The following is a 22,473-nucleotide window of genomic DNA, read 5'->3' as shown; positions in this document are numbered from 1 at the left end:
AAAATGTCAATTTTCATTGCAACTATATTTTCGCAATTATGTAAAATCTCGTAGTAAATAAATAAAATAAATAGGAAAAATATATTAAAACGCGTGGTCCAAAAGGAGAGACCGTAGTATGATCGAAAGGGTACCTTTCTATTTTCTTCTGCTCTGCACTTTCACAGAAAATTTCTTTTTTTCTTTTTTCCTCAAAAATATCAAAAAGTAACAAAGATGATGATTTTAGTATACTTGACTAGCAAGGGCCGACGTGAAGGAGGGTAATGCACTTCTTTAGGCTAGTGCTCGATCGCATGCTCAGACCAAAAAACTATCGAAAAAACGAACGCCGGAGGTAATTCGATGAATGGAAACTAGGCTTTAGTCTCTCCAATAAACGGAATATCGGAAAGAGAAAATCAGTATAAATCCATGCTGAATTTTAAATAAAAATTTTCTGCAGATACCATCTTCGTACTCAGGTATAGTCATAATTTTTGTCCAACTCTTTTGTAGTCCTAATAGCTTCTCAAAAGTGTAATATCAACCACGGCCGCTGCATTTTTTGATGCTTTGAATGTAAACGTTGAATTTTGACAGAAAGAATCAACGATTTTAAAGCGCACACAGGTTCTATCAAATAGAATGTGCCTAGGCAACGTATTCTTCTATATTGATGAGATAACAAGAGTGTGTATTCGTAGGTATTTTCCCTTGGGTAGTCCAAGGGAAAAAAAACCTACGATTACACTTAACTTTGCTTTACCCGATATAATATCAATTCTAAATGAACCAACATTTAATGCTAATTTAAATGCTACTAGAGTGTGTTGGAGGTCATAGATAGTATTTGTACACGTTCTGTCCAACCTCGTTCCCAGGGCAATTTGCCTTGTTGTTAAGTTGATAGCGGCAAAAATTGTTGGCTACTCCGTAATAACGGCTATGGGACCACAAGACCGTGGGGACGAGGTTGCGTTCTGTCAGCACAGACAATTGTTGACCAACTAACTCTCCTGAAAAAAAGACTTATTTCAAAAAATACAATTTACTTGATTCAAATTAATTATCGTTCAGGGTGCTTTATTAAAGGACTAGCCGTTTAAGCCCGTGGGAAAATCCACTTAGGCAGAGGAACAATGTAAATGTTTCATTTAGATTTGGATGATCGAAAAAATTATTTAGAAAAAATTGTGGCTTTAAAGAACGGTCAAGGAGGTTTACAATTTTTGCTGACGTCAGCAAGGACCCGCCAGAATACAAAAATTTTATGTTAGAAATTTCTGAACCTCCTTGCCATTTCTACAAACATTTTTTGCAACGGCGGACAAGAAAAGTCTATATCTAAAAGATTGTATATTAATTCCTTTAGAAGATGGTTATATTCTTTATATTACTCTCGTTTACAAGAAATTCATGGTCCTAAAATCTTGACCGTTTTCTTTTCTGGTTTTTCCTTCTTCTTTTAATTCGCCTCATAAAACCCATAATATTATGTCCTCCTTGATGTTGTTGGACGTATTTCATCAACGAAATGAATTAAATCAGCATTAATTTTACTTGTAATGGAAACGTTCTCGCGCTAGATACTCAATATTATTAACCCTGAAGTCAAAAAAGAGGGCGAAAAAATCAACCCAATTTAACGCCAGATGGAAGCCAGATTTACATAACGAAAAACAGAGAAGAAAAATAAAAACGCCCTACTATATTTTTTTAATCTTCACAAAATATATTAAAAATAACTTACAGGTATGTACAAATAAAATCTATTACAGGTCAGAAAATATATATCCTATGTTCTTTTAAAAGGGAAAGAAATGTTTTTTTTTGGTAAACAAACAAAAAGGCTTCGTTTTAGACTAAATACATCGTTTCAGAAAATACAAGATAAAACAAATATATTACTGTGTTTTCGATAGAAATTTTTGGACCAACGGTTCACCTTTTAAAGGTGAACTCACGGCTGTGTGAACTAATCTTAAATTTTGTCTAACAAAGTTTTTCTTCTGTGGTTGCAGTAATCGTCCGTTAACATAACTTCCAGTAGCTGCATTAACACGGGGCGGTTGGTAAGTAGGCGTAACGCCCCTAACATCGTAAATCCACCGTGTATCACGAGACTATAACGCAATTGTTTCAATTTATACCGGAGACAATAAAATTGATGATTAAAAGTGTATAAATAAAAATATCGCATAGAAATTAAGGATAGGAAGTGAAATTTTTCCGAGGCTTTTTTCACTGCCCCCCCCCCCCCCCCCCTAATCAACTAGTCTATATGCTAATACACATTACGTGTAGAATCTTTCTCCTTTTGTATTCAAATTCCGCTTTAGAAGGGAATTAAAAAAACATTTTTTCAGTTCCACGAGAAAGTAGTCCAAACACAGAACAGCAAAGTTAAGTTAGTCATGTTAGAGATGGCTACTCTAAGTGAAGTGAAAAATTTGAAATAAAAATAAGATATTCTGAGTAAAGAGAAATAGTTGGAATGAAGAGAATGTTCTGATTGAAATAAAGAATCGAAAAGAAAAAGAAAGTTTAGTAAATTAAACAGTTAAATTACAAAAGCAACTAACACTAAATTACCTGTATCAAAAGCTTCGCCTGGTGGGTCCTTCCATAAAAAGACGGTCTGTATGATACAGTCAGCAAAGTACCATCGCTTCCAACAGGTAACAAAACACCAGACGATGGAGAGACAGTAAACACGTTGTCTGAACCACTTGCAAAAAACGCCTCGAACTGGCACTTATCGCTGAAACGATCACAAAAGGTAACAATTTGAAATTGTTATAAATTTTAAACAGCATTTATTGCAGAAAATGTTCCCCTTTTTGATAGATTACTGATTTTTGCTTTTAATAGATTGATTCAAGATCAGCTTTTAAAAAGTGACTCTGGAAGGCTGAGGAAACGCTGAACCTACTATGAGATTCGTTGTAACGAGTAGTTAAACCTGATTAGAGCATCAGTAACGATAGCCTAAACTGGTTAGCCTTCAAAATTTGTGATCAATAAGCATATTACTTTAAAGTATACCTTGTTTGACTCCACAGTCTAAATGCAACATTCGAATCTTTGTTTAATCCTGCAGATTCCACAACAATGACGTCATCTGGTGTAGGTTCAGTGGATAAGAAACGCAACGGATACTTCCAAACACCACCCTTTGATGACGTAATACACAGATGTACAAGGTGACTAAAAAAAATTGTTGAAATTGTTGTATTTAAAAGAACATTATTTTAGTGTTATCGACAATTTGTCATGTATTGATTTGCATATGGCGTTTACCATTCCTAACTCGTGACTATAAACCTCATCCCGAAATGTAAATATTATCTATACTTAAATTCCCAAAACGGTGCACAACTACCTCGAACTTTTTAGCAAATGTCGCTCATTGAAACAAGCCCAACATTTTTGTTTGTTTTTGGATATTCTTAATCTTTCGAAGGTACGGTTGTATTCTTTTGACATTTTTTTCCTGCTGAGTTATATCGCAACTCGTCAAATAATTAAAACCCCGCTATCTCACTATCCCTTTTTTGTGGTCCATTGAGAGTTCAAGATAGCGGGACTCAACTGTATCTTGTTTTAATCTTCAGCATAACCACGCTCTTAAAAACTGCTTAGTTGGTCTAGCTTTAGGAAATTGGTCCCTTTTTTGGTCCTAGGTTTGATTACCCACGCAAGAGATCATGCAGTTATTTCCACCCGTCTCCAAGTTACTTGGCCTTAAACTTAAAAGTGCAATGCAATGGCTTCGCTAATTTTCTAATAAACTTCGCTAAAATTGACTTCAGTCTAATGCATTGGCGTCATATCGTTAAGTTAAAAAAATTAGCAAACAAGACAACTTTTTTGGTGACATTAAAGGAGACGTAAACATTAATCCCGCATTCATTCCTCAGCATTTACTTCTTTTGCATTTACTATATCATAAAGACATAAATAGTTCGATGACGCACGTCAAAAATTAAAAATAAATTCCGTTAAACCAAAAAAATCGTAAAAATCGTAAACACATGATTCACGTGGGATATTTTTTTATCGCACGCGCTTCTCCTTTTAAAGAATAACTGATCTTGCCTCAAACAGAACAATATCAAGTATTATACAAAAAGTTTGCCTACTTGAACGTTCTAGAAGGAGAGAGGATCACTTCAAATACCAACGTGACGACACCAGTGAGTTGATGACGTCGCTTCCGACGCAGTTGTAACGCTACTGATCTTGAAATATCACTTTCACTTTCTTTATCGTCGTACTGCAACTCGCATTTGAACACTTCGGATATGTTCGTGTAATCTTCATCCAGATCAGAACTTTGTGGTCCAATTGATTGACCTGACGGTGAAAAAATAGTGTCTTGTGCTTGAAATATTTTCATATAATAATTTTCATACAATAATATATTTTGGAAATATATGTTCGCAAGGTGGCATTTTCAAGCAGTAAATTCTGTCAAGACTGCTCTTGTGCTCCTTGCAGTCCATGCTTTAGCCCCCTTAATTTCTTTATCTTGTAAATAATAACATTGGTTTTTGAGGACATTTGAAGATTTTTATTAAAAAGTTTAGTGCAGAATTCAACTTGTTGTGTGTAAAATATGAAGTATGGCAAAATATATTGTTAATAGCGAACGAACGAACGAGGATAAAAACAGCCAAAGCCTACCCAGTAATCGCATTGGCTTGAGTGACTTCATAAGAGCAGCATTAGTTGTTTTGGAAACATTTAAATCGAGCCCAGCAAACGAAATCTCTAATTTCTCCTCCAATCTTTCTCTTGCGCGACACTCGAATACGGGTGCATGTGAAATCTTCACTGGCACCGATAGCGGTATACCTTGGATATCGTATTTCCATTGCACGTCGCCAGTTTCTGCAATAGGTGCTCTACCAGCTTCTTCCAAATAAAATTGTCTCGCTGTCACAGTGCATACAGCATCGCATTTCTGCATAGTGTTTGGTGAGTAAGAGATTGGGATATCAAGAACTTGTCTTGGAGGAAGAATTAAGTTGTTGGAAACTTTTAAAAGTAAAGTATACACACCAGCCTCGTTTTCAATCTTAGAAGCTAAAATAAGGAAAAAATATTGTCATTCAATTTTTGCGAGAAGAAAACTTAACCTAACCGTCATTCCTCTATTTAAGTTCGACCGAAATAATAATTTTTTTCAGAAGGTCGCACTAATAATTAGAGGATATAAATTATCTTGTTTGAACAATTTAATTTCGCATTAAATATAAGAGGAAACTTCACCTTAGTCGCATTAATATAGATGGAAAAAAATAACAACATGAAGATGATGAAGATCTTTTTTTAGAATTAAGTTTGTAAACAAGGCTTTTTATCTTTTAATATAGATCACCAAAAATAAAAGAAAAAGAAAATAACGAAAACGTGTCCCATAATTTATCTGGTTCGCACTATAATCAGAGGAAAATCCGACTAAAAATTAGAGGAAATAAATTAGGAAACAAAACAAAATACTGTAATCATAGCCAAATGGAATCTATTTAAAAATACCCGTATTACGGAAATAATTAGAAGACGGGTGGAAAAACTGAATTCATCTCCTGCTGATATCAAACTAAGTCATTTTCCCAAAAGCTTGGTTAACCACCTACTTCGTAATCGACATGTTGATGACGTCTCTAACAATTTTAAAAATTTATGATAGGTAATCTTGATCAGTGTTTTAAGGTCTAGACAATAGAAGTGACAGCCATGGGATTCTTTTTAAAAAAAACCTTGTGTTGAAGGATCATTGCGGACGTCACCAAAATGTTTGAAATCAGTTACACTTTCATTGTTCCAAAATGGATGGGGTTTTTCATGGACCCTACTGTTGAACACTGAACATGCAAAAATTCAACCGATTGCCCCTAACAAATTATACCACGGAGTTAGTTTGGATACATCTTGGTTAAAATATCTAGTGGCAGACCTCAAAAGACAAATAAATTTTTTCTCAAACAAGATGTTTTCCATGAGTCTTTTCAGGTCGAATCGAATTTTTATTATTTCTATTACCCAGAACACGTCAAAACAAAGTTGTGAATAATACGTACAGAGCGAACACAAAGGGAGTTCTTGAAGCTGAACATCGACGACAATATCATGTTCAAAAGGATTGTGAAAATTTACAATGGTGGTTTTATTTTCTCCAAGTACTGCATGGATCACGTGATCTGTGTTTACACCAGGGAGTTCACCGATACCAGAAAGGATGAATTTTTGCATTCCAGTCTGAAGAAAAAAAAATTAGGTACAAGAAAACATAGCGACAAGCAGGACGTCCCTAAAGAACTTCAAACATTTTGGTACCATTTAGGGAAATAGGAAAGACTTCCACAACAAGATTTACTAAATCAGGAATGATTTGGGATGTTTGCACGATATGTCTAGTAATTTAAATGTACATTCATGCTCAATTACGCACGATGCTCTAAAAATTTAGACTTTTGAGTGCCCTAAAAAACTCAGAACCAGCTAATGCATAAAAGTAATTAGCAATTTCTAAAACTACCAGCTGATACTTTTGTGTGCAATAAATCCTTCCGAAAAAAACTTATACAAACATCTTAATTTAGCATCGTTGACACTTTTTTATGCAAATTATTCTATGCAAATTCATGCTCATCTAGCCAAGATTTTTCACAATCATGCTTTTCTCCTGAGACGTCCTGTCACGAAAACTAGTTCACATTAAAAAACAACAACAACAACAACAGTTTACCTGTATATTATCAAATATCAATTCTGCTTGATGGTTACCACTTCCAACATGGCTGGGAGTAAAAGTAACTTGTACTTCTAGCTCACTAATTGGTGGCACTGACACCTAAACATATAGCAATTCTAAAAGTTTCCAGTATTTCAAATTGTCGTTTATCAAAAGTCCTTGTATCCCATGAATGAGTTTACCTGATCAGAGACGTTTTCTAGCGAAAAGTTGTTTGTATTTGAGCAGGCTACAGAATAAATAACTGGTTCCACCGTAGGATTGTGGAGCGATAACAATTGAGAACACGACCTGAAAAAAGTTAGTAAGACAACCAGTAATGATTAATTTACTTCAGTTAAGTTAGAAGGACGCTGTAGCCAGCTCAGTTCATATATATGGTACGTACTTTCCCAAGCTGCATTGCATCGTTGGTAAAGTTTGTGGAAGTGACTGCTCCGCGACCAGTTGCAGTTCATACCAAAATTCAACTAACGATGGTCCATGAAATATAACGCTGCAAACAAAATATAAAAACAGGTGCTTAGATTTAACTTGATAAAAAGCACTTAAAAACTATATCCTTCTTCATCTAGGCATGTATGTTAGAAAGGCTTATTTATTAATAGACTCTTTATTTTCTAAAGATGCTTTACTGCGTCAATTTTTAACTTAATATTTATTCACGAAAAACACTTTACATCCACCTTTAGAACTAGCAGGTTAAAAAAATAGTGGAAACTTAATTGTAAAAAAAATACTAATTACCTAGCCTTCGTGTGACCAACCACAGTGGGAGCAAACTCTAGTTGATACAACATTGATGACAACGGAGATATGGTAACACAAGCTTCTCCATAAATTTCAGCACCATCTATAGTAACATCAAGCAGCAGATCTACTTCCAAAGGATTCTTTAACAAGAGCTCGACAGTAGTAGTAGAGCGTACTGGTGCTTTAACTTCAATTCTTTTTTCAGGCGAAGAAGGCATCGAATTAATGAGAAAAGAATACCAAACACGGTACGGCTTCTTAAAGTGATCTGATTCGGATAATTCAGCGAAGCGTGACGATTCAGTACTAATTAACGTGTTTGATGGTAACTGATTGGACGAGAGATCGTCATCAGCGTCATCATCACTGTCTTCGTCTATCGTTCTACAAGTAAAAAGTATCGTGTTGCACTATCAATATTACTACTACTATAATTACAAAAGAAAAGAACAGAATTGCTGCGAAAATTTACATTAACATTTCATTTTTTGTGATTAATAGTTTATAAACATTATATATCTTTTTAATTGAAAAGGTAAAAATAAAAAATGAAACTTTATTCATCATTAGACGTTTAGTAGTATTTCTCACACCATTGTCACACACCGAATACTACGAAACGTGTAGTGATGAACAAAGTTTCATTTTTTATTCTTACCTTTTAAATGAAATTATTATGGCCCAGTTCGCAAACATTAATATAATGATATTTCTTACTGTTATTAGCAGAGCTTTTCATTCAAAGCAAAAGTTCAATACTACGACACTATGTGAATACTACGCTTGGCATAGTTGAGCTTAAATATACGTGCAAGGGCGTTGCTTATTGACTTAAATCCTTTTGCTTTGCCCAGAAAATCAAGAATTTATTAGCTACAGATTTACCTGCCCAATCCCATTTGCTCAACAAATTCAGCGTCATACACAAACATTACCATCCCTTCCATAATTCCACGTTTCTTAGTCAGCACTGTTATTGGCACGTGAATCGTTTGATTTGGGAGCACGGTGATAAAAGCTGGACCAGTGAGCATATCCAAATCAGAAAACGTCTAAACCAAAACTTAATGTTACCAAAAAAAAAGCTTCACTCCGCACTTTATCTGACTTTCATTACGATGAAAATTAAGGTTGGAATTATTAGGATGCCTTAAGCAGCTTTTCTCAAACAACAGAAATATTTCGTTCCGGACACATTGCTATTTTACATTGATTAAAAACCAGGTCTCCCTGTTTAAAATATGCATAGTATTTTACACAACTTACATCATATATCCGAGAAAAAAAGTTTGCCATGCAACCATTTAAATTCACTTAAAAGCTATATTTTAACCATGACCTCCACACAAAAAGTTTAAAGTACCATACCTGAAACACCATCTTATGATTCAAACCGTTCTTGATCTCCACAACTTTCATTGTCCTATTAAAGTAGAGACAACAATGAGCAGTTATTTTAGGTAAAAGTTGAATGAGCAAGGTAAACAAACAAATTAATAAAAAAAGTTACATACGCTTCATTGACAATACAATCAACCTCTATGGTATCCAAAGCCAACGGCTTTGTTCCTAACCCTTTCAGTATGAAGACACTTTCCGCTCCATTGCTTCTGTTTCTCAATATAATTTGACCCTAAAATTGAAGTATACATGAAAAAAAGACAGCAACACAAAACATGCTTCCTGAACAAAAAAATATTTCCAAATTTATGAACAAACCAACAATGGCATTAAAATATTTATCATTTAATGACCTTGGAGACATTGCATATAAAAGCAATTAAGCCGATTTTAAATAAAAAATGGTATGTATGGTATATGGTGGGATATGTTGATGGTATACAGGAATTTTGATGTTGTATATATGTATATTTTTTAACTCAGTTTTAATAATTTTAAATTTATATTTTAGCTGAAAATGATTTACAAATAAATCGAAATATATTCCAAATATTTTAATGTCATTGTTGGTTTGTTCATAAATTTACTTTGATTTCATATTCTGAGATCAAGCATACTATAGCTTCTTCTGATTCTCACATATTAGACATTACACATGTCTATTTACACCACGCATTGCACTGATCAAAGCCCTTTATGCGTTTCTTTAACGTAAGACACCCACCTCGACTATTCCTTCAAACACAGGTCGAAATATTAGCGGATAGTTTGAAGTAGCACCAGCTGACGCGGTAAAAGAGGTTGGACCGAAGAAACCGTTGCCTGTTATTTCTGCTTGGAAATTCCAATCAATATCGCTGTGATTGATCTAAATAATTAAGAAAAAATATTCTTCTACTAGAAAAAAATTTCTAGATGTTTTTTATGGATATATTTAAAGAGAAAAAAAAACCAAAAATTTTACTTACAATCGGAACATTTTGCAGAACCTTTTGATGTGTTGGTGAACTAAACTCCAGTTCAATGCAAGTTCCAGCATAGTTGACAGTACACTCAATGTGATACACACGAATATCATTCAAAGATTTCAAGATCACCTTACATGGATACTGACCAGGCTTGCATGGCTCCACCGTTAAAGGTATCTTGACCGTTTCTTTCTCTAAAATAAGCCGATTCGAATATGTAAAATGTTAAAGTATGTCTTGTGACAACAATGTTTGCCACTACAAATCTATCATTGTGGTTTCTTAGTTATTTAGTTATTTCTATTTATCTGAACTTGTTAGCCACCCCTAGCATAGAGACTTAACTTGATAACATTTCAACATTTTTGCCAAAGGGTTCTACAACTTTTCAGTTTCAACTATGCCAAGCGAAAAATTTTAATTACCTGATTTATCTGCGCTAGACAACGGCACACAAACAGTGGGTGGTATTTTAAAAAATGGTGACGTCACGTCGACTGTAAAATTCTGCAGTGAGCCAGCAATACCCAACACGTCGGCGGGATGTGTGTATTCCACCTCTTCGTTAATTTGCAGAGAGGAGACAGCGGATAGAATTGTTTCTGAGGAAGTGATACCAGTTAGCTCTCTTCTTTTCAGTTCTTTCTCGCACATTCTCTGGTGTGTAGCAATCCCTGCAAGACAAAGTAAGTATTACTATAACAAAGTTAATGTTTTTAAACTTACCATACGTGACCAGTTTTATCTACAACACAGCAGAGGAATGGGGCTTGGGGTACCATCATTGCCATGTTTTTTCAGGAGTTACAGTTTACGAGGTTAAACACGTTCCACGAAGATGCTCGATCATTGAAAAACTACACCAAACAATCCAATTGAACAAAATTTTATTGTTCCTTGTGTTTATGCAGTTGCATATTTATGCAATTTATCTATCTAGAACTTCTTTGATTTTATTGATATATATATATAGGAAAAGGTTATATAGTGAACTGTTTTATAATACGAGGAATATACATAAAAATTATAGGAAAAAAGGACTTGATTCAATCTCTCACATACGTTTTAAAACCAAACAACTCAGTTACAATTTAAAGTTATGTAACTTGTAATATGTTTTTACAACATTAAATATATTTAACAGACCAGAATAACACTCATACTCATCAAATGCAGCGAGAATACGGACGAATGAATTCGTTATTTAAATAGAACGGTCTAATTTTTACTACATGCAAACTTTTTAAAAGTTATCTTGTCTGACTCTGATTGGTATGCTGCCACTTAATTTCTATATTTATCAGGCTTAAATGTTTTTTAAACCAAAATAGTCAGCTTGTGGAAAATAAAAATAAAAACAATAAAAACATACTCAGTGCTCTTTCTTTTGCTGCATTAACTGCTGGCAACTGCAGTTCTTCCACGCATTCCGTATCAGCCTCACAGTGCAGGTAAACAATGGTATTATCTTCTCTTAGCAAACCTTGACTATGTTGAACAGCCATGGCGCTGGTGACGCGACGTCCTCCATCACTACGTTTGAATGGTATTTCCGATGGTAACGGAAGCGACGATTCTGCTTCAATAGAGTAGAGAAATTCTCCAATATCTTTGTTTAAAAACAAAACGGAACAATGTCTCATTCCCACATCGAATGGTAAGAACTGCACTTCAACATCTTTAGTTGCACCAACGTCGAGATGAACTTCACTGGCAGGCGTCCAAAAAGCACTCAATAGGGGTTGTTCTAAAAAAATTGGGAAAGTAGGAACGGCTTTTGAAGGTGAACAACCATTTTAATTCGTAATTTTAACAACAGCTGCCATAAAATGCCAAAAAGTTGTCAAATACTTATGGATATAACTTTGTTCATTCGCATTCACAATTTTTCGTCAAATGTTATAACAATACCCATCAATCAATTTACAACCTACTGTTGGTGGTGAAATCTTTTAGCATGTTCATATTTGGTACTTTTTTTGGTGACGTGTTTCTTTTGCCTCGTCTGAAAGTAATAGTTCAAAATCACGTATAAATAATCGCCAGCCTTCTTTGGCGTGCGTACTCAAATATTGTCATATAGAAAGTTTCTTTTGTTAAGCCTAACTCTCCCAACATCAACTTATTTTTTATACGCTTTCACGCGAAAAAAAACAAGTTCATTTTATAATAAAAAACTTTAAAACTTGAAATATTTTGATTGATTCTTAAGATTGGACTCAGACATTCCACTAATTTTGCATGACACCATGAGCTAGCTTTTGAGTAAGATATTGTTTAATGAATGGAAAGCATAAAATAACTTAAATATTAAGAATTAAGAGCTACACTTGGACTAATTTTTAAATTCCAATTGACTTTTTAATATGATTGAAAACAGCAAAGTTCGATTGACCAAGCTTGTTTACAATAATAATAAAAAAGATATTGTATGGTTAAAACCTTTGCACTTCATTGGTATATTTTTTTGCAGAAATATATATTTTTTTATAAATGTCATTATGTCAGACATATCCGACTGACTTATCACAAATTTTGCTCAACTCAAATATTTTTTTCAGAATATCAGGTTGGGATTTTAGGTTAAAAACAAAGTCTATTGTTCAGAACAATAGAGAAAGAAGAAGAATGACCATCCTGGTTACAATTTTTAAAATTCTTGCGTGTATTTAAAAAAAAATAATAAGCACATAAAAAAAATGTTTTTCAAAAAGAGGAATAAAAAACGAAAATACACCTACCCATGGTCTGTTTTTGAGGGTATATTAATCTGCGGTTTATTTTTTCGAGAAGTTAAACGCATAAGGCTATGTTCAGGACTTGTTTCAACAAGTGCAACTGTAAAATTCCCACCACGTGTAAATGGAGTTGTGACGTTTAAGTAAATCTTTTTTAATTCGTAACATGGCGATACACATTTAACGGTATCCTAGTGGAAAAAAAAAGTTGTCGTGAACATTTCCATCAGGTGAATGTAGCTGCTCAAGTTTAAAATTCTACATAAGATATCACCAAAAATAGCTGTAGTGGTCATAGCAAGCAGTATCTCTTACTTTCGGCATTATTTTGTCAACAGAACATTTCAACGTAAACACAAGTGTAGAGCCAACAGCAGAGCCAACTCTCTTACCAACCAGCACCAAGGTTCCAGTACATGGATGCAGAAAACGACTTCGATATTCAACAGGTAGTTCAACACTTCCTTTGGAGGGTACCTAAAAATAGAAAAAAATACACGAGGGTACTAGCTATGCAACAAAATTATCCAGTCCATCAAGTTGCTTAGAAAGCATCTCCTTTAAATGTATTTATTTGCATCTGATTTTCTAACGCTTACGTTGTACACGCAATACCGTATTTATTACTTCTTATGTTTTTCTCTTTGCAAAAGGCTTTACGGTCTCTTTGTGAGAATTTGCTATCTTTTTTCCTCTTTTGAGTTTAATATCAAAATTAACCCGGTGCTCATTTTCCAGAGACAAATTTGATACAAACAATTAAACTGTAGAGTTGGTATTGAAAGTTTCACCTGTATTTGAGAGCCGGCAGGGAGTTTGAAAAGCTCAGCGTTCTCTCCTGCTATTACTGCTTGGTACACAATTGGTTTTGTGCTAGGGTTTTGTAGTTTAACCTAAATGAAAAAAAAAAACCTAAAAAAAAACTTATTTCACATTGTGTAGCAACAGGCTGTGCGAGAAAAGAGTATTGCGTTTGTCCTGAGTGGGGCTTTCTCAGGATTTTTTTAGAGCCAAATTTGAAGACTTTTGATAGGAAAGTTCAACATTTTCTGAGAAGATAACGATGTTTTCAAAAAAAATAAGGTCATTTAAAGACATTTTCATATTTTTTTCAAAAAATTGAGAGTATTTGAGCAGATTTTTAAGGTGCCATGGGTGAAGAACATATTATTGCTGTAAACATGTTAACAGCAGTTGGTTCTGTGATGTCTGTTGCCTATCATATCAATAAGATGCTGCAATTTAAAAAGAACACTTTAGAACTTGATAAAGGGTGTGCGCCTAATTTTTAAATAGATAAATCATACCAATGCCATTAATGCTTTCTTAATGTTATTTACTTTGTTATTTATTCAAACATTGTATTTTATTCGCATTTAAACTTTCAAAATTTTATCACAACCACAGAAGTTGACAAATGCTTACTACCAAAGAAACACGGCAAGAGTCAATGGTTTTATTGTTTTTTTACTTTTTTCACATCAATATCAACTTGATGAACTTCATCAAAGTTGATTTACCTGCAACGCCCACTACATGAAATCACTCAAACACAACAACTAAACAGCAATCTTCCAGATTAAAATGTTAACCTATTATTATTATTATTATTATTATTATTATTATTATTATTATTATTATTATTATTATTATTATTATTATTATTATTATTATTATTATTATTATTATTATTATTATTATTATTATTATTATTATTATTATTATTATTATTATTATTATTATTATTATTATTATTATTGCTACTATTATTTAACCAGGATAGCCTTTTCAGTTTCCAATAGAAGTGTCATCAATAAGGGTCTTGCAAAGGGGGTGCTAGTGCATTTAAAGCTCCTATTTGAACTACGAAAGTCGTACATGCAATGCAATCGCTCAACTAGACAACCGCCAAGATATCACTCCTGTTCTCATGCTGAACGTTAAGGAGATTGATTTACACTTTTATAGTCTCTAAGACCTTCCGCACTGGGGGTGAACGCTCTACCACAAGGCCTCGGTATGAAATATTTAATATATAAAAATCAAATCAAACAAATACAGCTAGACCTACCAGGACATCATAATCAAGCCCAATAAATCGAAACGCTTCTACAACCTTTAAGGCATTGTGCAAACATTGCTCTGCTGAATGTGGATGAGTGTACAATGAATGCAAGTGAGATTTGACCTGGGAGAAATATTTAACGCAAAATTAATCCTGCCATATAAAAACGCTTTCTGTGTTTAAAAAAAAGCATGAATAAAAAGAGTTTAGGTGGGAAGAAGTGTAACTAACCAAATAAGGACAGTATGCTGATAGAAGCGATGCTAATACCAAACCATCCACAAAATCATTATCAAAGTTTACAATCCACCTGCTTGCAGGTTCGTGAACTAAGGAAGAAAAAAAATAACAAACCTAACAATGATCAATGTTATTAAGTTCAAAAAAATTAAAAAACTAGCAAACTTTATAAAAAAAATTAACAAAAACCACACAGATATGTAAGTTCCTTATAAATGACAAAAAAAACATAAGATTAAAAAGCAGATTTATAAAGAAGACTATGTACCATTGAACGTCCTTCTCCAACACCTTACTCTTTGCTGTTCATAGTGGTGATTCAACCAAGCCAAAACAATCCTCTCATTCACACTATATACGTTGCTGCACAAAGGATCAGGATTAAACACTGGAAGTGATGGATATCCAGAAGGTAGAACCATTTTTTTAAATGACGATGGTGTAACGCGAGCTAAAACTAAGACCTGATGAAAAAAAAAAGGTTAATATAATAAAAGGTAGTGCACTTTTATGAACAGGAATGTAGAAGCTAGCCTAAATGTTTTTAGTGTTAGTGTTCAGTGCTACTCATGTACCTGAAAAACATAGAATTGGTTAAGCAGTATGTCTGTTACTTGTTTTATAAACATTTTATATATTACATGTCCAACTAGAAAAAGGTGTTGTCTCTTTATACAAGAAAGACAAATTAAGAAATACTATTTTTCTAGGTAATTGTTATTTTTGGATTTGCAATTGAGCACGTGTGTATTATAGTTTGGATAAACTGATTTGTGCGGTAAGGAGCTAGAAGCTGATGGTATGTGTGTGTTCCAGCTCAGCAACGCAATTACCCTAGTCTAAGCAAATGAAAAGGGGACTTGCTGTTTGACAGTTAACAGGAATAATTCACGTATTGTATATTACATCAAAATATTTCTAGTTACTTAGAATGTTTCTTCACGACTGTTTTGTATCATTATCATTTAGAAATGTTGACTTACTTTTATGATCTGAAGAAGTAAATCTGTCCAAGCCTTTCTTGACAACATTTCAAATTTTACTTCTGAATCATTGAATTTATGTTTTTCCTCACTATCTTTTGTACGCTGGTAATAATTGTAATCTTCTGCATCCAAGAGATACTCTGGTTTGATGGAAGCAACCATAGCGCCTTGGCAACTACAGAAGTATAATGTAAGAATTCTGCTCTTACCACAAATTTTAAAAACAATAAAACGGATTTCTAACACTTTTATTGTTTTATTTTACTCCAAAATACAATCAGGTACAATACAGAAACCAACCTAGGCTATTTTTTCTAGAATGCGATAGGTAATTTATATTTATTAATTATGCACAAAAGCAAGTTTCTAAATACCAAAAGTGAAAACTAATTACCGCAAAAATGTCAACAGCGAGGAGTACAACCATAAAATCATTTGCACCCTTTTTCCTCTTTCAGAAGGAAGTGTCATATTCAAAGGTATTCCAGGAACTGCTTTGCCACAAAGATGCACAACAATATCAATAATAGTTCTCGATTCCTTTTTCTCCTCGCGATTTGAAGGACCTGTTCGTGTTTTACTGTTTTTATTTATATCGCCAGAATAACATTTACGCAAGGAGTAGGGAAGATTTAAGATGCAAAGTCCGCTTGACCAACACTGTGACGAATACCATCTAGATATAAGAAAGATATGGACATAACAAAGTAAAATAATGCTGAAATCAAATTAAGAAGTTGAAGACTTATCTATACTTTATCATGTCACCAAACTTGCACATGCAAAAAACACTTACTAGAGAGTTTCTTATTATCAAGTTGTCTTTGCAAGCCTTAACAATATTAGGTCATCTATATGTTAAAATATGGATCTGCTGTGTCAGTCGTTATGGTGCTTTGATAGCATCCCCGAAAGTTTATTTTCGCTTTGAATAATTATATGCATATAACATTCAGGCTTAGTTCTCATATGGTTTGTATTTATTTGATGAGAATTACTCACAATCTCGAAATGTGAGGGCTGCGTATGTCTGGAGGCAATTTTGCTTTATTTTATATACACAGTTAACTCAATAACAACAGTGGATAATAATAGATAATAGATCGGCTCTATGAAGTTATTTTTACCTCTGCACCGTTCTCATAATCTCCAGCATATGCTTTCCATCACCACTAGAAGAGTCTGGTAGGTTTTCAGCTTCATACTGGTATGGAATGAGTGCATCTTCTTAAAGAAGTAAAAACGAGAGAATAAAATCTCATTATAAATACATACGTAAGAAATAATTTTTTCTATTTGTAATGTTTTTAGGTTTATCTCACCTGCAGATGCTATAGGTGGAGTAGTTATAGTTGTTGGTGATGATGAACTTGAGATTGTGGTGTCTTCATAAGACGACGTATTTAAACTAAATGATGTACCACTTGTCACCATGGAAACACCAGTTGGAGCACGAATCGGAGATACACATGGTACAAACTCTATTTCTGCTGGTGAATTGGAATTGTTATCTTTTTTTTCCTTCACACGTTCACAAATAATGTGAAAATCGTTTTGTGCATTTGTAAGGAAGTCGTATGTGGTTAGTAGACAGTTATCAGCAGTTGCTGTTGCTGGTAGAATACAACTGAAAAAAAATACAAAGCATCATGAGAGGGGGTTAAAAAACTTTAAATATCTATATGTTAATTTGCACTTGTTGTCCTTAAAGTTGCATTCTTCAACCAATGTACAAGTTTGACATATTAAACAATAGGACACAACATTTTTTCTGTGTATCCCATCTAATCACCCTATTGTTAAAAATGTTGTCAGAGGAAAAATAAAAGTTCAGTTTTTAAATGAACAAAAAATATGAACTATATGGATGAGGATGAGTACGAGTGATCAAGAAATGAAAACTGGAAAGGTCAAGTTCAAAGGCAAATTTTCATTCACTAAACAACAAGTGAAATTACTTAAGAGTTAATCATGTATTCAAATAGCAACCACTGAAATGGACCAACATCAAGATTATTTATTGTCAATCACCAAACTTAGGTGCCCATAAAGTCATATTAACAAGCGTGTAGCTTTCTGTCTTAGACATTCTCTCACTTACCTTTGCTCACCAATGGTGAATACAATACTACCACTAAAAGAAACAGGCTTTGCTGATTTGAAAGTAAGTTGACAGGTCAAAGTACAAGATTCTCTTATACCCATATTTATAGCACAATGTTGCATGATGTCACTGTCCAAGAAGTCGAGAGTAAAAACATCAACACAATCACCATCCTCAAGGTTAGCACTTGGAACACTTGCAAAAACTTTAGTATCCCTGTAGAAATAGAAAAAACATTAAAAGTTGTTTTTCAAAGGTAATTTTAGTGAAATCTTATCCTTATTATTAGTTGATCTATCGATTTTGGTAATTGATGGCAGTTCTATAAGTATGAATTTATCATCAGGCTCAACAATCATTTGTTAAGAAAGTAAACATGTAAATAAGTTTTAAAAATTTGTAAAAACGTGATTATGAAACTATTACTTTTTAAAGCCTTTCCCAATAATCCTCACAACAGATTTAACTTCTGTTTGCAATGGAACAGTGTTGAAGATTACCACAGCAGGTTCAAAATGAACTTGTGTTGACTGCAATTCACCAATGATATCAATATAACTGTATGGTTGTGCTTTGTTGTTGTTTAATATCAGAGGTACAGTAACTTTAAACACACCTGGTTCAACTGGAAAGAAATTTTTAGAAGCATAAAAAGCAAAAAACCATATCATAAATCTGATTACTTCCTTAAGGATACTATTTTTATATCATCATAGCAGCAATGCTGTTTTTAATACACACTTTTTTTCATAAGAATAGTGTTATTTTGGGCGAAAATCATATTCTTAGGATATTCTTAGTCCGGTTATGATAAAAAGATCTGGGAATGCAAACTAGTGTAAAAATCACCTCTTAGATGCTGTAGTTTAAGTTGTTTACTAAATTTAGAGGGAAAATACCTCGAATGAAATCGGAGAAAAGACAGTTAACCACAATATAAGGATACAAGTTTATCTGCGTTGGCAAAGAATAAAAAAAACAGACGTTCATATGAATTTGAAAGATGAGCATATTCATAGGATATTGGTATCTTTTTAATTTTGAATATTCTTATAGAGTGTATTCTTATACAAAAAAGTGTGTGTACAACCATGTTTAAACTCTAATTCGCTACTTTTTATTATTATTTATTTAAATTACATCGCCCACTAGTAGGTTATTTTCAGCAAAATTGCTGCAATACGTTTTGAGTGTCAAAAATTTTGTTCTGCATCATACTAAAGAAAAGTCATGGTAATGGTACAAACTTACGAGGGTTAAATGCAACTTTCAGCTCATATGTTTCCCCGCTTTCTAGCTCCACAGTGGTGTAATTGCTTTCAAAATCATTTTTTGTCATTGCACCATGCTTAAATAAACAAGTAAACACACCATTCTGGAACAATTGCTTGCAAGAATCAATATCTAATGACCAGCTCAACTTGTCACGACTGTTATTCGCCAACGTGATACTCTAAAAAAATTTACGTATTCAAATTTTATATATTATTATAACCAATTTTTGCTATTCAGTAATTTCCAAATTTATTTTTAAACTTATTTTACTAAATATTACAATATAAACCATTTGGTCTATTTTTAAACGAGACATACTAAAAAAGACATATTACCTGTGGTCAAAAGCACAGACTAAACTTAAGAGGTTGATTTGCTAACTGTTGTATTTATTAACTGATAGAAATCTAGAAAACGGTTATGATGTTCATGATGGCCGTGTAAACCAAGACTATATTATGTTGGTTTTGTTAAAAGAGAAAACATTCAATTTGAGAAAACTTTTGTTCGAATAATTTTGAAAGACAAAGAGAAGGAAAAAAACATTCAAATAACTTATTTAAACAGAAGTTTAAGCCTCATATGAGACAGCTATTGCTTTACAGCCAACGAACATCTGTATAAACTTGATGAAAATACCTATCACCTAATACAAAACAATACATATTTTTGTTTATAAGAAAAATATTTTTGGGGATTAGCCTGGCTGTTTCTTAATTTTAAAGTAGATTCCCGGTCAATTTATTAATTCACTTTTTTAATTTTTTCGATATTTTGCATGTTAGTAATTGAGAGTACTTATAACCTCACCCTCAAGTTAAGAAACATTGTGTTTCTTATAACAAGGTGCATTAACTTACCTTAAGTTAAATTGGAAAAAATTTGTCAGACAAACTAAATGGTAGTTTTCATACCTGTACACGACCAGAGCTATCAGTGATATTCAGATCATAATAGCCAGATGGTAGATTAAATTCAATACTTTTTCTTGACAATTGTAATGGAGATCTTAATCCAGTTGCTCTCACCCTTCTACATGGTGTTGGAAATTCGAATGCATACAATGAGTCATTGTTACGTGTAGAAGCAGATAAGATTTTACCAGACCTTTAAAGAAAATATGAATAAAGAGAGGCACGTAAATGGCTTTTGGACTTCATTGTAACAACAGCAAATGAAGGTTTTTCAGAATACCGAATAATTTAATCTCAGAATATTAAGTATTCTTTGACATGACATGATATATTTGTCAATCACAATATACTAAACACAACAACATTGATGGGTAGTTGTTAATGTATAGAACAATTAATTACTTAATTTGTTCTACACTATAAATTTGCTAATAAAAAATGATAAGTAAACCTTGTTGCAGCAATTGAAGCCGGATAGGGTGATGGTGGAGGACTTGGAGCCACAATGTGATTGACGCTTACAGGCAAAATAAAATCGTATGATGCAACCTAAAAAACAATATAAAACGGTCAACAGTATAATTTTTAAGTAATTAGAATTAGAAATTAGGTAGTTTTTTGGCCCTTTAATGCAAGAGATTTTAAATTTCAAGGCCAGTATGTGCTTACACTGCGTTTATACTCCACATGTAACTTTTAATTGACAGCAGTACTAATTTTGCTGATCTTAAGACTTTGAATTTGACGTTTGGTGAATTTTTTTGTTTGATAACAAAAAAAAACCCCAGCAAATTGCTAGCATTGTTAGGTTTCTAGGAGCATTCTTTAATTTTTCTGTGGTTTTTTTTAGTATACCAGTTTCCTTAAAGTTGTTCTTTTCTAACTAAAAAGTTTCCAAACATGCGAAAAAGCTGATGTCAAGTTCTTTATATAAAGTATACTCTACAGATGTGAACATACTTCACGTACCTCAGTAGGAGTGAATTGGAGTACAGCTTCCACAACTTCTTGTCCAGTAGCAGTAACATGAAAACAATAGTCTCTATCATCGTTAGCTTCACTTTCTCGTTTGGGGAAGATAACTTTAAAGTCTCGATAATGTGAAAAATCAAAAACAACCTGAACCTTGGATTTGCCCTGTTAAAATACAATAAATCAATCAATCAATCAGCCAAACATGATAAAACTTCTTGCTCTTAATTTTACTAAAATTACCATGACTAAAACTTTGTTGTTTATTAAGATTTTATAATACCTTTGAAATCTGATTAAAACTATTCACATTCTCCTACTTATTTCAACATTTTTTAACTGATTACCCTAACATTGCAAATTTATCAGTCAAACATCACTAATTTATCAGTCGGACATCACAAATTTATCAGTCAAACATCACAAATTTATCAGTCGGACATCACAAATTTATCAGTCGGACATCACAAATTTATCAGTCGGACATCACAAATTTATCAGTCGGACATCACAAATTTATCAGGCGGACATCACAAATTTATCAGTCAAACATCACTAATTTATCAGTCGGACATCACAAATTTATCAGTCAAACATCACAAATTTATCAGTCAAACATCACAAATTTATTAGTCGGACATCACAAATTTATCAGTCGGACATCACAAATTTATCAGTCAAACATCACAAATTTATCAGGCGGACATCACAAATTTATCAGGCGGACATCACAAATTTATCAGTCAAACATCACAAATTTATCAGACGGACATCACAAATTTATTAGTCAAACATCACAAATTTATCAGACGGACATCACAAATTTATCAGACGGACATCACAAATTTATCAGTCAAACATCACAAATTTATCAGTCGGACATCACAAATTTACCAGTCAGACCTAGCCTTGTGATCTGTTGGCTTATCGTTCTCACAGAGATCCATGAAATTTTAAACAGACATTGTACAATAATTTTTGTGGGCTATATAGTAATTAAATATTTTACTTGGATGCATTAAATACTCCATGAAGCGCTTGTCATTTTTCAAATAACACAAAATAGGACAGATTTGAGCTCCAGGAACCAAAGCCCAAATACACATTTTCAATGAGACGCTTAAGTTTGTTTGCTAGCTAAAAGCAGTGTTATATAGTATTGGATTTTAAAATTCTACTTATTGTTTCATTAAATTTTTAAGGTACATATTTCACCAGATTATCTACTGATTTTTCTTTAAAGCAACCGAAAATCGTCTAATAAGCCATTTTTACAACCCACCCATTTTACCCAAATATCTTATAATAAATTAAT

At 33.2% G+C, this 22,473-nt stretch overlaps 1 protein-coding gene across 2 annotated transcripts in view; it reads right to left on the bottom strand.

The window, feature by feature from the left end:
• Window positions 1-1,884: 1,884 nt before the first annotated feature.
• LOC130645296 (cilia and flagella-associated protein 47-like) overlaps window positions 1,885-22,473 on the bottom strand; it is a 41,503-nt gene continuing 20,914 nt past the window's right edge. The window contains exons 21-54 of one of the 2 annotated variants that reach the window (XM_057451246.1): window positions 21,156-21,323; window positions 20,638-20,735; window positions 20,187-20,379; window positions 19,249-19,450; window positions 18,424-18,622; window positions 17,995-18,213; window positions 17,216-17,520; window positions 17,021-17,120; window positions 16,288-16,569; window positions 15,891-16,068; window positions 15,176-15,371; window positions 14,899-14,996; window positions 14,674-14,790; window positions 13,394-13,495; window positions 12,918-13,079; window positions 12,606-12,793; window positions 11,799-11,869; window positions 11,237-11,611; window positions 10,290-10,538; window positions 9,865-10,058; window positions 9,621-9,764; window positions 9,010-9,128; window positions 8,864-8,918; window positions 8,381-8,547; window positions 7,490-7,879; window positions 7,131-7,238; window positions 6,925-7,033; window positions 6,737-6,841; window positions 6,069-6,246; window positions 4,669-5,070; window positions 4,125-4,338; window positions 3,028-3,189; window positions 2,575-2,743; window positions 1,885-2,105 (exon numbers count right to left, since the gene is read on the bottom strand). In XM_057451246.1, the coding sequence (XP_057307229.1) occupies window positions 1,887-2,105; window positions 2,575-2,743; window positions 3,028-3,189; window positions 4,125-4,338; window positions 4,669-5,070; window positions 6,069-6,246; window positions 6,737-6,841; window positions 6,925-7,033; window positions 7,131-7,238; window positions 7,490-7,879; window positions 8,381-8,547; window positions 8,864-8,918; window positions 9,010-9,128; window positions 9,621-9,764; window positions 9,865-10,058; window positions 10,290-10,538; window positions 11,237-11,611; window positions 11,799-11,869; window positions 12,606-12,793; window positions 12,918-13,079; window positions 13,394-13,495; window positions 14,674-14,790; window positions 14,899-14,996; window positions 15,176-15,371; window positions 15,891-16,068; window positions 16,288-16,569; window positions 17,021-17,120; window positions 17,216-17,520; window positions 17,995-18,213; window positions 18,424-18,622; window positions 19,249-19,450; window positions 20,187-20,379; window positions 20,638-20,735; window positions 21,156-21,323 (6,237 nt within the window). In that variant the 3' untranslated portion in view covers window positions 1,885-1,886. The remainder of the gene's footprint in view (window positions 2,106-2,574; window positions 2,744-3,027; window positions 3,190-4,124; window positions 4,339-4,668; window positions 5,071-6,068; window positions 6,247-6,736; window positions 6,842-6,924; window positions 7,034-7,130; window positions 7,239-7,489; window positions 7,880-8,380; window positions 8,548-8,863; window positions 8,919-9,009; window positions 9,129-9,620; window positions 9,765-9,864; window positions 10,059-10,289; window positions 10,539-11,236; window positions 11,612-11,798; window positions 11,870-12,605; window positions 12,794-12,917; window positions 13,080-13,393; window positions 13,496-14,673; window positions 14,791-14,898; window positions 14,997-15,175; window positions 15,372-15,890; window positions 16,069-16,287; window positions 16,570-17,020; window positions 17,121-17,215; window positions 17,521-17,994; window positions 18,214-18,423; window positions 18,623-19,248; window positions 19,451-20,186; window positions 20,380-20,637; window positions 20,736-21,155; window positions 21,324-22,473) is intronic. The other variant, XM_057451247.1, reaches the window with a different exon arrangement.

The sequence above is a fragment of the Hydractinia symbiolongicarpus genome, chromosome 5 (assembly GCF_029227915.1).
Source record: "Hydractinia symbiolongicarpus strain clone_291-10 chromosome 5, HSymV2.1, whole genome shotgun sequence".
NCBI classification, from domain to species: domain Eukaryota; kingdom Metazoa; phylum Cnidaria; class Hydrozoa; order Anthoathecata; family Hydractiniidae; genus Hydractinia; species Hydractinia symbiolongicarpus.
The sequence above is the reverse complement of the archived record's forward strand: the minus strand, read 5'-3'. Positions and strand labels throughout refer to the sequence as shown.